Source organism: Vigna radiata, chromosome 5 (assembly GCF_000741045.1).
Source record: "Vigna radiata var. radiata cultivar VC1973A chromosome 5, Vradiata_ver6, whole genome shotgun sequence".
NCBI lineage: Eukaryota > Viridiplantae > Streptophyta > Magnoliopsida > Fabales > Fabaceae > Vigna > Vigna radiata.
In genome coordinates this window covers 26,854,659-26,872,329 of record NC_028355.1, presented here as the reverse complement: position 1 = coordinate 26,872,329, position 17,671 = coordinate 26,854,659, and the positions used below count along the sequence as shown (strand labels likewise).

Here is a 17,671-nt window from a genome sequence, read left to right as displayed (position 1 = left end):
AACCACTAGAAACATGATGAACGAGTTAATACTATATAATTTTATCTCACAGAACAACATAAAAATTTAAATAATAGTTTTATCGATCAGTTTCAGGAAACTTATTATTCAATTTGTGAAGTCGTCTAAACAATCACATGATTCAATAAAAGCTCAACCAGTAAGAAACAACTATAAGAAGACAACAAATGAAAGAAAAGTGTTTAATTAATATGTCCAAAGGTGTACAAAAAATAAGGTCGATAAATCAGGCTGACAAACTAAATCAAAAGCGAACCTTGGCAAAAAGCAATCCATGGAGGTTGAGATTCAAGCCACGATTGTCGATTCAAATTGCAATTCATGCAATTCGAAGACGATACAAGAGAAAAACGATTCTTCATGCAATTAGTATTGTCGCTAGTTAGAATCATATTTGTTTCAGGTTTGAGGGTTGAGGTCAACTGTCTAAGTTGTGTTGTGTCGTCTAAAGTCCAAATGTTGTCTATAAATCCAATTTTTGGGTCAAGCTATTCGTCCAAACCTCTCAAATAGTATCTATAGAAGACACTCTGATGCTAAATTCAACTCACCGTTGGTAGTTAGCAATTAATGCAACAATAAATGCAAGTCACCTACCTCTCTACCTCAAACCTTTATTTATATGTTTTATGATGGACTTTTAATTAACGTTGGCCTTATCATGACCCAATTAGGGATAATCATGTTTTAGCTTTAAGCTGATCAACATTAAGATTAATATGTTGATTCATGACCGACCAATTTGCTTAGTGGTCACTGGAGTGGTGACTCATTAAATGATTCAAACTATTATTGACTATTTTGTGACTAGTGGTACATTTTTATTTAATTTAGAAAAATTAGCTTCCTACCTTCTTTCATAAATATTTTTAAAAAATAACTTATAATATTTTTTATTTTATTTATTTTTATATATTATAATAAATATTGATAAATTTTTTCAAAATTTTAATTTAATTATGATAATTCATTTTATTAATTTTATCTGTTCAAAATTATAAAAATCTATAAATTTATATTTTATATAATTTTTAGTATTATAAAATTACGTTTTAATATTATTTAATAATTTTTTAACTATTTTGCTTATATTAAAGGATGAAAAGGAAAATAGTAAAAGAAGGAGAAAAAAAATAGATAATAAAATTGTTTAGATTAAGAAAAAAATTCCAAATAAGTGAAAAGTGAAATATAGTGAACTATTTTAAATGATTTATTTCTTATCCTACTATTGTTTTATTCAATTTAATCATACCGTTAATGAAAAGTTAAATCAAGTATTTCAATTTTTACAAATTTTTAATATTGCCAATTTTTCAATATTTAGTCATATTATTTATATGAATAAATAACATAATAAAAGTCATATTTAGAGAATCGTGTGATTATTTACAAAAAAAAAAAAAAAAAAAGTCAACAAATTTAATTGATAACTTTGACCATATTAAATTAAATATTTTTTGTTTTATACAATTTGCATATAATAATAATAATAAATTAACAAAATACAGAACACAAGAGGTTCTTTGGAAGCCCTTTCTCTGCCGCGAGGAAGCGATTCAATCCACCGTCGCAGACACGCTTTTTATGTTCCTCGGTTTGTTTCTTTTAGTTTCGTTTCTTCTATCTGCGACTAATACCCTAATTCCTGTTCAATTTCGTATACCATTTTTACTCCTTTCAAATGCATTTGGCCGATACTCTTCTTCGTTTTCACCATCTCTGCTAAACTTCAAGCCTTTTAGGTTTCGTATTTCTCCTTTCTATTAAACTCGTGGATTAGTAGCTTCGCTCCTACTTTTTTCCACCTTTTCAATTTTTTTGCTGGTCTTGCTTTCCTCGAAAACGTACTATGTTTCCTTACTGTTAACTATTATTATGATTATTATTGCTGTGGTTTTAGGTCTCTGAGTATGTGGCATCAATGATCTGTTCGATCTATTTTGGATATATGTTTGAAAGAGCTTGTTTTTGGTTTATTTCATTATGCTTTACGATGTAACTTACAAAAATAAAAGTTTTTATCTCGTTTTTTTTTTCGAATATAAGAAATGAGTGTTTATATTGTTATGGGATTGACAAATGTTATGTTAGTTTTATGTTAGCTTATGTTTTACCTAAGCTATTTATCCAAACAGGCCCTTAAACCAGGGTTTTATATAGTATGTTCTAGTGTAAGTATAGTGCCAATGGCAGCTGTAGCAGACGGATAGTAGCGCTATCTTTTTTATTCTAAAAGAGCCCCTGAATACCACTGTCAGAGCATGTTTTTGGAATTTCAATTTTAAAAAATTATTTTTGCTTATAAAATCAATCGAAAGCTGTCATTTCTCATTGTCTCTCTCAAGCCATCCTTGGTTCATCTCTTGAGCCCGCACAATGGTGACGGGTTTCTCTGCGTTTGGGCACTTTTATCTCTAGCAACTAAGTCTCTTAGAGATCAAATGATGTGGGGATGCTCTTCTAAATTTAAATTACGTTTCATTTATTATGTGTTATAAAACTAATGAAAGAAATTTGACGTGCCTAGCATTTGACTAGAGAATTTGATATGAGAAGCTTGATCAAAGGTTTGTCATTTTAAATACTATTTTTCTCTTGGGTAAACTTTTATGACGACTTTGGTTTACTCGCTTGTTGTTCCCATGAGAGTTCTTGTTTTGCTCCATGGTTATGTTTGAAAAATTCAGGTTGCACATCAATATCAAGCTCTTCAGATGCTTTTTGGTTTTGTAAGTTTGAGATTTTGGCTTCTTGAAGTGGATTTTGGGATCTCTCATGGATGATTATGATTTACCTGTTGGCATTGGTGTTGCTCAGTAATGCCTTAATCTTGTTCTTTAAAATTTGGTTGGTATTGTCTCCTTTTGGCTTCCATCAATGGGATATGGGAAGCTGACATGGTGGGTTGATGTCTCCTTTATAGCAGTGTATTCTGTTTATTTGATGAATTGACCTATAGAACATGAAACCATCTGCTGTTTGTGTCCTGGGAAAGCTAACACGTAGGTTTGTAGGTGAATTCTTTTTGGATTTAAATCTTTTCTTCTGATTGTTTTAATCTCTCTTGGAAACTGGACCCTGACTCTGCATATCATCACTATTAGTAAGCAAGTGATATTTAATCTGTCATGTTAGGGAATGGAGCATATGTAATAATGAGTTTCTTTATTGGAAAGTTAACAAGATTTTATAGCACTTTTTGCGTCCTTTTTCTTCCTCAATTGCAACACAGATATTCTTCAAACAAATGTCATTTTTGTGTGTTTTTTATAATTAATTTAATTCCATATTAGCTCATACTTCTGAAGAGAGTTATATTTATATTATTATGTTTTACATTTTAGAGAAAATATTTGTTTTCGTGCCATATCAAAATGATCAATTAATTTAACTACTGTTGAAAAACTTTGAGCCCTTCTGCTTTGAAGTAACTTGCATTGGTGATGGAATACAAAAGAAACCATTATCTTCATGTGTTTTCTATTGTTTACCCATTTAGTTACCCTAAGTTTGAAATTTGTGTTCTTAGGTTTTATTCACTCGTTGCATGGAATCGTCAGCAGAAGAGTATTCTGCATTTGAACAGAAAGTTAGTAGGACAGTATACTTTGACAACCTGTCACCACAGGTCACTGAATCTGTGATAAGAACTGCTCTTGACCAGTTTGCCACTGTAAAAAATGTCAAGTTTATTCCCAACTACATTGGACCTAGCAATCTTCCGCAATGTGCATTAGTAGAATTAGATTCTGCCAAAAAGGTCAAGGAAATTGTATCAATGGTAGGACAATATTCTTTTATGATGTCTGGGATGCCACGGCCAGTAAGGGCTCAGCCTGCTGTGATGGAAATGTTTGATGATCGGCCAATAAAGCCTAACAGAAAGATTAAGGTACGCTGGTTGAAGCCAGGTGAACCTGATTTTGAGGTGGCGAAGGAACTAAAGAATCTTACACGCAAACATGCTGCAGAAATAGAATTCGTACGCAAAGTAAGTTCATTCCTGGTAATTTTTTTGTAGCTCTTACTACTATTATTATTCCAATTCATGAATTTGCTGAGTATGTCTCCAGGAGTTGATGTGAGGAATCTCTATTTTCAGATGCTTTTTTTATTTGCAATGTTCATGCAAGTTTGTGGTGTCCTGCTAAATGCATGCTTCTGTCAATCTGTCAACATTTTCCTTAACAGAAGTGTAGTTAGCATTAGTGTTAAGCATTTCTATAGTGAGAGTATATAATTACTAGTAACTTTGTGGGAACACAGTGGTGGAATTGGTGCTGTAACAAGTGATCCTTAATTCTTATGCACTGTTAACACAACCTTTGTAAATTGTGAAGATGTAGAGGAATTTATACTGAAATTAAAATAAAAGAAAATATCCAGTACAAAGTTAGACGTTGGAGAAACTTAGGGATGGAAAGATAATCTGTCGTTATTAAACATACCTTAAACTTGTAGAATAAGAGTTTTGTTGTATGTGCTAAACATACCAGAGACTGATTTTTTTTTTCTGATGAGCTGGCATCAGATAAACTGTTTCAAATATTGGTTGATTTGTTGCTAAGTGTGTAGGATTGGCCCTCCTTGTTATGTTTTCCGTCTTAGCTTTAGTTTCAATGTTCCTTCAGTATGTGATTTGAACAATTTATTTGATTTATTTTCAAAGAAAGAAGATATAACCACTCTCTCTAATGTAATGCACACTAATTTTTTTATAACATGTCATTGTTCTCAATTTGGAATTATTACTGAAATGAAAAATCTATGTGTTTAAAATGTGATTGTGGGAGAATGTTGAAAGTTACTGTCTTTGAAGTATGTTTGAATATGCTTGAATTTTAATAAATTAAGATTGAGGGCAAGGATTGTTGCGAGGTAAGATTGCTGTGCACTTCTAGGGTAAGGCTCCAAAGGTCTAACCTTCCAACATTTGGTAGAAGCCTAGGGCAGAAGTCGCTCATATTATAATATTTTCATGTGCTTTAAATCAAAGGGGTTTACCCCCCTTTACTCACGATTTGTAGGCAAGTTCACTTTTTAGAAGAATTATCGTGTCTGAATTTTATGTTGTCTTGAATAAAGAATGCTACGTTAAACAGTAGAGTTATGTGCAAAATTGATATGAAAGCATATCCCTGTTTTATCCTTCTGGTTAAAGAACACACGTTTTACTTATTTATTTACAACGATCGCATACAGGTATGAACCTATGACCTCTTACAAACTATCTAAAAACACAGCACTAGTTCACTCCCTGTAGAATACTCTTTTATTAGTACGGATGGCCATCTTGCTAAATAAACTTCTCTCTCTTCTATCAAAATAGTGCCCGTTATTAATCACAAAAATGTTTGATATGTGTATGTTAAGCGATAGTTACATTATCTTATCCTGAAGTGGGTTCTGGGTGTGTTTGTGTTTGTTCAGCTGCAACTAGACGAAGAAGAGAAGCTTGCAAAGCAGCAGGAAGAAACGCTTAAAGTGCATTACAAAAAGTTCAAGATGATAGATGGTATTATGGCTGATAAAACTGCCCATCGTCTGGCGAGAAAGTATAATCTGCATGTTGCAGATGAATAAAGTCTTCGTTTGGTCTACAATTCTTGTAAATATGTTTTTCTTTTTTCTGGCTAGAATCAAGGCTTGTTGCTTCGTGCTACTAGTACTGGTGAAGCTTCATTTCATACATGGTATATAATCATGCCAAAAGATAATCTTTTGTTTGGTTTTCTTTTGATTCATGGTGGGGTGTTAGTGGCACTTAAAAAAGAAGACCCAAGTTTCGTAAGGATTTTCTAAAAAGAAATTGGTTAAATATATGTTTTAGTCCTTATATTTGTTTTCCATTTTCAATTAGGTCCTCATGTTTTTTTTTGTCCCAATTGCATCCTAATATTTGTAAATTTGAGACAATTAAGCCCTCTCCGTTAACTGGAACTAACGTCGTAGGCCAATTGAGAGGGTTTAATTGTCTTAAATTTATAAATATTAGGATGCAATTGGGACAAAAAAAACGGAGAGGGCTTAATTGTCTCAAATTACAAATATTAGGATGCGATTGAGACAAAAAAAAAACATGAGGACTTAATTGAGAACGAGGAACAAATATGAGGATTAAAACATATATTTAACCAAAGAAGTTTTAATAAGGAACCTTCAAAGTGGTTATCTTTTCAGTTAAAAGAATAGATTATATTAATTTTTTTCAAATATAATAAGGATTAAATTGAGAAAAAAATAAAAGATTACATTGAATTAACATCACAATTATTAGGATTAAAATACTAATTATTATTTTTAAACAAGAATTAATGAATGATGTAAACAATATTATTTTTCTTCGCTTAACGTTTGCAGTATTTTTTTTCTTTCAACATTTCCTATTTGACGATAAACTTAAGAAGAAGAATGATCTTAGAAAAAACCATATACATGTTATATACATGTTAATCTTTATTTTCGTTTAATTTCATTTAAATTGAAATTTTCTTACTTTTACTATATTGATTAGTTTTTTAAAAGTAAAATCATTAAAATAACACGAGTTACCCAATTCGTGATATAGTTATTTAAAGAACAACTTATCACTTATAGATTCCAACAAGCAATAAAATAAGTGTTAATAAAAAATAAAAATGTATGAGTACTAAAATAAAATAAAAAAAACTTTATTGAAGACCAAAACTAATACATAAAAACTTATTAGAGTCTAAAAAATGGAAGAAAAAAAATTACACATGATAGTATGAGGAATGCAGATAGGATTTTTAGTGCGTATTCTTCATTAGAAATAAATTCAGTGTTCATATTTCTTATAGAGAGTATTACAAAAATTTCTGAAATTTGGTAACAGTACTTATTTCAGATACTGATATTCATCTGAGATATTGATATCTTCTAACAAATAGTTCATGAATCAGGACTCAAACCTTTGAGCACATATGCTTAAGAAGATAAAGTTCAAACACGTAAAGATGAAATTAAAAAATTTAGTATTATCATTGACTAGAGTTTTACATTTTGCCCCAAAAATTCATGTGATTAAACAGCTAACTCAAATCTTTATTTCCAATTTGTGACTTGTACAGACAATAATTGGTTCCATGTATCTGTCAACCCTGCCACACACCAATGAGTACAGTCCATGGCTTTGAAGACATTGTAAGAACTAGGATGTGCATCTTTTCTCAACTGTGACAGAGTTGTAATGTTAAGCAGATGAACAGCTTTGGTTATGTTCTTCAATACATCTTCTACTACATACGATGCTTTTGGCAATCCAGCTGAGTAAGTTGATCCATTTATTGGCCTTGTCTCCTTTGAACAGTTTTTCACTCCCGGTTCATTCCACTCTATGCCACTGATTTATACACAAAATACTAATTAAACTTCAAATTTAAATGCATTTATCTGATTCTTTGATCTATCTGAAATGAAAGTTTTGTTGCTTACATGATAAGAAAATGTGGCAAACTTACTTGTAATGTTGAGGAGAAATTCCTTGGAAAAGAACTTTGGTTTTGTTTGTATCAACCTCTGCATCCACCCAGTTAGCCCATGTTGTCAAACCAATTCTGAAAGCTTCCATGCGATCCATGTCTTTCAGTATCTTGTCACCTATCTGAATATAATCCCATCTGCAGAACAAACAAAAGGGTAGAGTTACTGCTTAACTACTATTACAATCACAGCTTCTGCTGCACACAAAAAAAAGTACTTAAGTTCTTCAAAAAGTTGATTTTTAACTTGTATATCAGTTATTTTAAGCTGTTAATGTGTATGCAGAAAGTTGTGATAGCAAAGATGAAAGGATTTTGAAGAGATCTTACGGTTGCTTGGGTCCTGTGCGATACCACCAAAGCCAAGTGTTGAAAACCAGAATGTCCATGTTTTTCCATATGCTTCCACTCTTGATGGAATCGAGCTTCAGAACTCTACCAATTTTTTCCTCTTCAATGTCAACCAAATGTGTTGAATGAAAAACGAACAGTGAAACTTGGTATTCCTGCAGCAGCAATGCAGCTGTGATTGCGTCAAATATTTGGTAGATATTGATAACAAGTGGATTATAAATCTAACTCAATTCTACAAAACGAATAAGTAGACTCTAAGTCTAATTCAATTTCATAAAACGTATCAGTAAGGTAAGATTTACACTCGCTTATATATTTTAAATTGGTCTTATCAAGTTGATACTAGAATTCCACCAAAGTTATCAGAGTTCTCAAAAAGTGGATATGTGACTTACAGGGAATGTGTAGTTATAGAGTTGCTTATCAACCTCAACCTCATCCAATATTTGAGTTTGAGGCACAGAAGAATGAAGCAAGCAAATTAGTGATTGCCATTGGTTGAGACTCACTGAATCTCCTACAAACATGATCTGCTTCCCCTTCAGTTTTGTCAAAAACTCTTTCCCATCAAATCTGCAAAAGGCTATTTTTATCATATTCAGAATTTCGTATCACTTTTCAAATGTTCAAAACGAAAATTACTCAAACTTGTATCAGTGTTTCTAAATTTGGCTCAAAGTTTATGTTTGTCCGGGAGGATTAAATTAAGATGATGTTATTACTAATTCATACAAATATTTTGTGGACACATCACACGAATAAGTTCTTAAAAAGACAAAAACTCCACTCTCACAATATATTGTCCACTTTGGACCAAACCTTCACAGGTTTGTTTTTGGTATCACTCCAAAAGATCTCTTACCAATAAAAGTATCTATGTGAATATAAATCTTGTCTGACTCTTCTTTTATCCGATGTGGGACTTTGTTTGTAGATGACAATTCTCACTGATATCGAGACTATTAGTGATTTAAATTTGAAAAGTGTGTGAAGGTTAAGAGGTTGTTGATTGTGAAGATTGTGTGAACCGAAATCAGATACTTTAAGCTCACGGGTTAACAGATGATACTGCAAAAAGCTATCTACACTCTATTTCTTCATTGACCAAACATGTTGCAACTTTATCACATGTCTCATTTACTAAACCCAGAAACCAAAAACATTTTCTTATCTGTCACATTTAGGTCAACTTCATTCCCAAGAGTTATTGTATTCAATTTTGATTTATATATTTTACGTGTAAACACATTACTTTTAAGACTTCCCTTTTAATTCAATGGAAAAGTCTATCAACACTTACTTAATATTTTATTTAAATATTTCATTTTCTTCAAAAGAAAAATATATTATTTTATTTTTGTAATTTAAATTCTTATTAATTAATATATATATATATATATATATATATATATATATATATTAAGTATTTGATTAAGTTTTATAAATTAAATATGAAATTATTTAATAATAATAAATGCTTATACTGTTAAATTAGACTTCGTAAATTCATTTAGAATTATAAATAAAATAGTAAATGCTTGTATATTAAATTAAGGTTTATCAATGCGTTCAAAATAATTTATGAATAATGAATTCTTATTATTTTAAGTTTCAACAGTGGATTTAAATGTATTTAATACTAATAAATGCATAAAAAGATATAACGTAAATCTCATAAATGCATTACTGAGTTAAAATTAAACGGTTATACATATAAATTAAGTTTCACTAATGAATTTAAAATTAATAATAATTACAACAATAATAAATTCTTATAAATATTAAATTAAATTTCATAAGTAATTCTTTAACAGTCCTAAAAAAACAACCAATATTGAATTAATGAATACAACAGTAATCACAACATTGTGGGAAAAAAAAAATTACTCTTAAAATGAATACACTGAAATATTATTGGTATGAATGATAATATTAGACTTAATTTGAAAGTTTTAAGTTTTCAACGTTGTAAATGGGAAAAACATAATTCAGAATAATATCCTAACAAAAAATGACACTTAAATTCTCCTAAAAATATTAGTCATATGTAAAATAATTCAATACTAATATTAGGAATAACAGTTAAAAAAAAAACACTTAAAAACAAATGATTTTACATTGAAAGAGTGAAAAATAAAAGCAATAATAAGAGAATAAATATATGAGTGATGATACTTTAAGAAGATATTTTTTGACAACATTTTAACATTATTTACGTATCATTTTGTGATTGGTCTATATTTATGATTATTATTAATTTTAGAATAATTTTGGACCAATCATAAGATGACACGTAAATAATATTAAAATATTGTCAAAAAAATATTTTGAAATATCGCTATCCTAAATAAATTGTGTGTGGATGTATATTTGTCCGTGTCCTGCATGAAATGTATATGAGCTGTGTTTTCATTTTTCTCCATGTGAGTTTCAAACATCATTACACCCGTGACTCATCAAAATCAAAAGAGATTCATTCATTCGTTAATCTAATCGCTGTTTAACATAAAACTTCACTGATTATTTAATCATTTTATATTATAATTCTACCCAACATAAATTATACGTAAACTCAATTTTACAAAATTCGTCCATAAAATAATTCTTTTATTTAGTTATGTAGTGGTTTTCGAAAGTTAAACATTAGAATGAGAAATATGACAAAAAGTGAATTTGGTACATAAGAAAAAGTTCACAAACAATTATATAATAATGTAAACTTAATATTACAAAATCAATTTATAAAAATATATAAAAATTAATTTTGATATAAATAAAAATAACTCAATCTCGTAAAACATAATATTTTCGCTTACTTTGAATTGATTTTATCTCTAATTGATATGAAATTTTTAATCGAAAAAAAATTGAAAAGGAGAAGTGAGATTGATGTACCTTGGTAAGTTGCATTTGGAGGGTTGCCATCTGTATTTGAGATAAAAATGATCGGGACGGCCATATTTGGAGCAATCAAACTCAGAACGAAGGTGAGGACAGTTTGCAGAGTCATAAAGAGGATAAGAATCATCCCATACCCACTCTCCTTCGTAAATGTTGCAACTCAACGGATCTTTTTCTCCGTTACTCACCAAACACAGACACAAACACATACACAAACACAGACAAATCCAACATTTGTATAACCTCATTGCAACAATCTTTGATTTTGTTGTCTTTCTGTCTCCTTCAATCTTTCAAAATGCTGTCTCCACCTTTGCTCCTTCTCTCTCTGTCTCTCTTTATATAGAATTTGAGACTCAATTTTATTAAAATATGTTAACTATTTAATATTTCTTTAAGAGATTCTGCATGCCTTTTTCAAATTTTTACATTTTAATGCAGTCAAATATAAATTTAATTAAATTATTGATTTTATATATGCCTAATTTATATTATTGTAGTCTAATTAAATATTAATGAACTTAATTTTTAAAAGATTATTTTGAATAATGTTTCTTATCCTTAAGTCTTATTTTACTTTTAACAATCTCATCATATAATATCATTTTTAACAGATTTTTAACAGTTTCTTGTAAGTTTTGTATTTGTTTATAGTTCTTTTAATTACACTTTGGAATTTTAAATTTAAATAATTAATCTATTACATTTTGCTAAGATTGAAAAAAAAAATCATAAAACAAGGATCCTATTTAAACTTCAAAAGTAAATCTTGAATCAGTTCGATATTGTTTAATTAAATAAACTTCTTCAAGAGTCAATGCGCTGTCATGTTGAAAGTATTAATCATTGTTAACATATGGCAGTGCTCAACTATTTTGAATTTTGTCAGAAAAGTTTGAGAGAACAAAAGTCAAAAACTAATATTGATTTCGTGTATAAATAAGATGTTATTTTTTGGGCTAAATATGTTTTTAGTTCTTATATTTTGGGGTGATTTTGGTTTTAGTTTCTTTCAAATTAAAGTACAATTTAGTTCTTTAACTTTAGAAAACTCTGGTTTTAGTCTTTTTTATCAAATTTTTTTTAACTTTATTTACTTTTTCAAGCATATTTCATTATAACATTTGAATTGTTTACACTGACACATTTTTGTTTCAATGTTAACTGAAAAACGCGTTTGAAACAAGTTTAAAAGAGAGACTAAAAACATATTTAACCCTTATTTTTATTTAAAAGCCTATTTGTAAGATTAAATTAAATGAAAGTGTTTTCTATTTTCTAATTTCACATGTGGTGGTTTATAAAAAAAGAAAATTGACTCAATTTGAGATGCAGCACGAGCAACAGCTCACTCTAACATTATTAACAATTATTGGTACAGGAAAAAGGCTGTTTTATACTGATTAAAAAAATATTTTATACTGTTTATTGAATTAGTATAAAAACAGGAATTATTATTTTATATTTATTCCATAATAAATATGAAAGTCGCTTTTTATATAATTCCAAAATATAGAAGCTTGCTAAATGTTTCTACTGGATTTGCCATGCTCACTTTTTTTCTAGACGAACATTTGTTCTTCTTAGTGATTTGTCTTACTGGTTTGGATGATCCATCGGTTTAAGAGGCTTCATATGCAAAAAATATTCTAATACTCAATTCAGATATATTTTTATGAAGGTTTAAAGTAATTAAATTATGAAAAGTGTCCTATTCTAAAATTAAAGCTCTAGTTGATTTAATATAATCAAACATATTAATTTATCTCTTAATTATTATTAATACTAATATTAATCACTTATCAATAGTAATTATTGTATTGATTACGCTTTAACTCTACTCAACTGCTGAGTTACTCTATTTTTTTCCATACTCCAACTGAACGGTTAGCTTGACTAACCATACAGTAACATTCTATGGTTAACTCCCACCACATAATAACACTAAAAAAAATGTCTAATATAGAATCCAAAATTTTTATTTTAATTGAAAAAAAAAAACAATCAATATAAAAAGCTACACTCCAACAAACTATGTTAATTATGCAAATTTCTTTTTATGTATTGTGGATGGACACAAAGAACAAAGAATAAAGAATAAAGATGGTATGTAAAGAGATTAGGAATTTTGGAGGGAGATGGGAAAGGACATGAGTTCAAACAATTATACTTTTATATTAATATTAACTATTAATTATTTGCATAAGACAAATTAATTCGTTAGGTAAGCATTATACATATAATATATGGATTAACTTTATCTTCATGTGATTATTCTTTACCAAGGAGACTCTTTGACTTTATTATTTTTTTTCTCCAGTTGAAATTCTTATTCTTCTTATCATTTCTTTAAAATAAGATTCCAAATAATATCAAATAGATTTCTTATTCTTATTATTCTTTCCCTAAAAAAATTACAATTATTTTTTACTTAATCATTTTGTATCTTATAAAGGTGTGCGCTTATTATGTTATTATTGGAGAATGAATATACATTTTATAAGAGAATAGATATTTATTTTGGTTAATATTTGTAATTTGTTACCAAAAGTTAATGTTTATTGATCTTGAATCAAAGATCTTTTAAAGGTAGGAAATGAAGTTTGAATAATGAGAAATGGTAAGAAATTTTCAATGGAGAAATTATTCTTGTTTATGCAACTATAGCCTATATTGTGACAATAAAGTTGTTTATGATATTGTACATAGTTTAGTATAATATGATTGAACAAACATATTATATACTACATACAAGTAGGTATCTCACCATTCTATTTGTTTCATTTATGATATATTTTAATAACATTAATTTGGACAAATGCTTTTAAACATTGGTAATTTTAATAATTTTAAAATAAATTGTTTGTTATGATTTTATAAATCATTTTAGAAGTTTCATTACACGCATAGTTATTATAAGTGTTTTGTTGTTGCTCAAATTGTTTGGTTGGAAATTACTTATTGCATTACAGGTATTGGATTGGATCCAAAACAAATAATTTATTAAAAAAATGAGACTTTTTATACGTCAATGAATTCAAGAATTAATTTAGAATGTATTTTTTATACCAAAATTCCATGCTCGTAGTGGAAAGCCATGTGCAACATTGACGACCACCATAGTCATAGTGGCACCATATGAGGATCATTTTGACATCCATACCATTGTAAACATCAACCATTAGTTGGCCAAAAATAAGTATGGTCATGCATACTATCTATTTAGGTAAGAAGATTATCTTACATCAAGTTTCTTTATGTTGTGTTTGGATTAAAAAATTTAGAAGAATAATTTATTTATTTAAAAAATTTAAATTTTTTATATTAAATTAATTTGTTTGGATAAAATAACTTGTAATAAATTTAAATTTAAAGAATTTTGGAAAATATTTCAAATAAATAAAATAGAAGAACTTCAAATACCTTAAAAGTATAAGAAATATGAAATTTCGCTCTATTATCACTCTTTTTCATGAAGGTCAAGTTGAGTCGGTTTAGTCTAAAGGCTCAATTGAGTCAACACAACTTAAATGCTTAGTTGAGTTGGCTCGGGCTGAAGGGTCAATCAAATCGACCTAGGTTTAAAGTTGATTCGATTTGACCTAAGTTGAAATCTGAGGTTAATTGGTTTGAACCGAATTCAGACCGAGTCTGTCCAAGTTAAATGTGGAGTCAGGTAGATGGAAACGTAGGTCAAGCCAAGTTGGTATACGTCGAAAGTTGAGTCGAATTTAGCATAAACCGAAGGTCGAGTCGAGTCGGCTAGACCAAAGATCAAGCTGAGTCGATCAAGCCAAAGGTCAAGTGAAGTTAACCAAGTCAAAGGTTAAGTTAAGTCTATGAGGGATACAGGTCAAGCCAAGACGGTCTAGAGTAAAGATTGAACTGAAACTAAATTGAGGCAGCCTGGAACAAACGTCAAACTAAGTCAGTCCAAACTAGAAGTTAAGTTGAGTTGGTTAAAACTAAAAGTCATGCCGAATTGACATGATTCAATAAGCAAATTGAGTTAGCCTATAATGAAAGTATGTATTAATTACTAGATAAACATGTTTTATAATTTTTATCATTAACAATTTTAATATAGTAGATAATTAAGATATGATTGAAACATTCTAACAAAATTTGAAATTCACTTAAAACAAAACAAAAAATAGAAATCTATTTAAAAAAGTTTAAGTAAAACTTACTAAAGAACTAATTAAGTCTTTTTATTACATCATTTATTTTAAATATTCTATCTATGTTTTTCAATCAATTTATCAATTAGTAAAGAATGTATTTTCTACTTCAATTATAAGTCTTACTAATATTTAACGTCGATTCTAACTTACCACCATTCTATGTTGTTTGAACTACAATTAATGTAAAAGATTATGTTTTTACAAGAAAAATGTCAATTTTTTTAACTTTTCCACTGGAAGAAGAATTATGTTGAGAAACCTAATACAAAACTGTACAAAAATGTTAACGATAATCAAATGTTGAAAACCGTTTAAATCTTAAAAAGAGTACGGAGTTGCCAATAAAAGTGCTACAAATATAAACATGTACAAGATTAAGAGTGAATCATAAGTAATATAGTATGTTGGCTACTTTTAATACACACAAATTTTTTATACTCATTTATATTATTTTTTCTTAAAAGTATAAAAATTTATTTTTTTATAATTATTTTATTTTTGTAATATATGTTAATTGAGTGTAATTGTATATCCGATACTTTTACAATTATTCTAATAATAATCTATGTAATATAAGTACCAACTTACTTACAAAATTACTATTATATTTATTTTTACATAACTTCTCTATAAACTAATGCTATTTTTACGACATAAAATCTTATTTTTACATAATGCTAAAATCTTATTAGGAAAAAAGATTTATATTACAAAAATCTTTAACAAAGTAAAGAGAGAATACATCATTCTTCAATTAAAGTAAATCAACAGTACTAGGAATAGGAATGACGGTCGGGTACGGATAATGTCCATCCGCTATCCGATTCGTCTGATAAAATTGTATCTGTTATCCGATCTATTACCTGCTTAATATCCGTTTAGAAAATATTCGTAGATATTTTAAAATCCTATCTAGAAAAAATAAAAAAAAAAATTGTACATTTTAAAATAAAATTACAAAATATATATATATATATATATATATATATATATATATATATATATAATATATAATATAATATAATATAATATAAATTAAATCAAACATGAATTAAAATTTAATTTAATTAAATTTAAGCTAATAAATATAATTTTATTTTATTTTTAATTAAATTTAATTAAAAAAAATAAATTAATTTTATTAATTATTTTTCGAGTAACATATACTCGCAAATCAACCTATTTAGAAGCAGGTATTAAAATACTCACTACTCATTACCTACGAATAGTAAATATTCACGGCTAGAACTATATACCGCTTATTTTACACGCGGATACCATTCCCGCAAATTATTTTGTCACCCTAAACAACATTTTCCTTTCTATGAAGATATAAAATAATATATTATTATTATAATATTTACATCTAAATACAAACGGCTATGACAGGCCCACTAGCTGCCCAAGTTTGCCGACCAGAACGTTTTGTCTTTGCCGTAATGCCTTATCCCTGCCTCCTAAACCTTAGCTGCCACAAAGATGAAAAGAATAAAACATACAATTTCATAATCAAAAGGATTGCAAAATGATCAGCTACATTACGCAAAAATATTGCGAACTTAGACATTAAAATATTATTTAATTCATAAATATATAAAAAGTAGGAATGACTCTTTCAACTTTAATATTTAATATTAAATTAATCTTTAAAAAAACAATTTAAAATAAAGGTTGAGTCTTAAAATTAGAGTTTGACAACAAAATGCACCCAAATTAAGGGTTCTTATCTTAGAATAAATAAATATTTAATATGGAAGAATTTTAATAAAAATATTAAATTATTCAAGATTACTTGATGTAAGACTACAATATAAGCAAGCATTAATTATACATAGAAAGAAGTCAAATTTTGATTTATAAATGAAGCAAGACTTAAAAAAAGAAGAGTGAAGTATATCATTGTTTAGTGTTTTTCCTTTAAACATTGACATGTAGCATTATCCTGTGTTAAAATAGTCTTAGGTGGCTTATGTGACACTACAAAATTGAGGCATATGGCATAGGAAAAATCAGCTTAATCATCTGAACATGCAAAAGTCCAAAAGAGCTGGCAAGCTAAAACCAAACTCCACCGATTCAGAGTTTCCATGGCTTCTACTTAAACCATTCAAACTCAACAAAACTTTCATCAAAGGATCCTTTTTTGAGTACTACACATTGTTTGGTGTTCATGGCCGAGGAAAAGCAAGAACAAGGGACTAACCCTTCTCAGGAACAACCCAATGTGCCCTTACCAAGTGAGTACTATTCTTCCTCTTTTCAAATATGTTCAAGTCACATTTGGATAAATCTTCATGAATGTGTATGAACAGTATCAAAGTATGTTTGGTGTGCAGGGAATTACAAGCAGGCTTTGGAAACTAACAATCCTACAAAGACAAGTTGGCCTGAACTGGTTGGTGTCACTGCTGAAGAAGCAGAAACAAAGATCAAAGAAGAGATGACTGATGTTCAAATTCAAGTGGTGCCTCATGACTCTTTTGTCACTGCAGATTATAATCCTAAGAGAGTTCGATTGTATGTGGATGAATCTAACAAGGTCACAAGGACTCCAACAATTGGCTAATACATCTGATATCTGCTAATTATGTATCATCATTTCATGGAGATCTTATTTGCTTTTGAATCTGAAGTTTCTTTTTTTGGTTTAGTATGAATAATATGTTTGCTTTCATGATACAATATTTTGAATCCATATAGTACTTT

General features: G+C 28.6%; 3 protein-coding genes across 7 annotated transcripts; 2 read left to right on the top strand and 1 right to left on the bottom strand.

The window, feature by feature from the left end:
• Positions 1-1,522: 1,522 nt before the first annotated feature.
• On the top strand, positions 1,523-5,768 carry LOC106759836. Of its 4 annotated transcripts, none has more exons than XM_022781258.1 (3): positions 1,523-1,618; positions 3,554-4,030; positions 5,455-5,768. In XM_022781258.1, exons 2-3 carry the CDS (start codon positions 3,572-3,574, stop codon positions 5,605-5,607), a joined length of 612 nt encoding a protein of 203 aa, XP_022636979.1. In that variant the 5' UTR covers positions 1,523-1,618; positions 3,554-3,571; the 3' UTR covers positions 5,608-5,768. The 4 variants fall into 4 exon arrangements, with proteins under 4 accessions (XP_022636979.1, XP_022636980.1, XP_022636978.1 ...); XM_022781259.1 differs by lacking the exon at positions 1,523-1,618 and adding an exon at positions 1,625-1,766; XM_022781257.1 differs by lacking the exon at positions 1,523-1,618 and adding an exon at positions 1,787-2,924.
• A 1,092-nt stretch (positions 5,769-6,860) lies between these two features.
• On the bottom strand, positions 6,861-11,082 carry LOC106761663 (protein trichome birefringence-like 38). Of its 2 annotated transcripts, none has more exons than XM_014645232.2 (5): positions 10,776-11,082; positions 8,276-8,453; positions 7,857-8,032; positions 7,506-7,664; positions 6,861-7,387 (listed from the first exon to the last, which is right to left on the bottom strand). In XM_014645232.2, exons 1-5 carry the CDS (start codon positions 11,027-11,029, stop codon positions 7,090-7,092), a joined length of 1,065 nt encoding a protein of 354 aa, XP_014500718.1. In that variant the 5' UTR covers positions 11,030-11,082; the 3' UTR covers positions 6,861-7,089. The 2 variants fall into 2 exon arrangements, with proteins under 2 accessions (XP_014500718.1, XP_022636053.1); XM_022780332.1 differs by having other exon boundaries at positions 8,276-8,463; positions 10,776-10,874.
• A 5,917-nt stretch (positions 11,083-16,999) lies between these two features.
• LOC106762202 (subtilisin inhibitor 1) lies at positions 17,000-17,647 on the top strand. The gene is made up of 2 exons (XM_014645971.2): positions 17,000-17,202; positions 17,302-17,647. The coding sequence occupies exons 1-2, from the start codon at positions 17,136-17,138 to the stop codon at positions 17,529-17,531; spliced, it is 297 nt and encodes a 98-aa protein (XP_014501457.1). The 5' UTR covers positions 17,000-17,135; the 3' UTR covers positions 17,532-17,647.
• Positions 17,648-17,671: the final 24 nt, after the last annotated feature.

Bases quoted from the DNA above. Each gene is read 5' to 3' on its own strand.
- LOC106759836 (XM_022781257.1), top strand. The intron at 4,031-5,454 runs GTAATTTTTTTG...GTGTTTGTTCAG, and splicing joins GCAAAGTAAGTTCATTCCTG to CTGCAACTAGACGAAGAAGA.
- LOC106761663 (XM_014645232.2), bottom strand. From the start codon at position 11,029: ATGAGGTTATACAAATGTTGGATTTGTCTGTGTTTGTGTATGTGTTTG. The intron at 7,665-7,856 runs GTAAGATCTCTT...TTTGTTCTGCAG, and splicing joins CGCACAGGACCCAAGCAACC to ATGGGATTATATTCAGATAG. The intron at 7,388-7,505 runs GTAAGTTTGCCA...TGTATAAATCAG, and splicing joins ATTTCTCCTCAACATTACAA to TGGCATAGAGTGGAATGAAC.
- LOC106762202 (XM_014645971.2), top strand. From the start codon at position 17,136: ATGGCCGAGGAAAAGCAAGAACAAGGGACTAACCCTTCTCAGGAACAA. The intron at 17,203-17,301 runs GTGAGTACTATT...TTTGGTGTGCAG, and splicing joins ACCCAATGTGCCCTTACCAA to GGAATTACAAGCAGGCTTTG.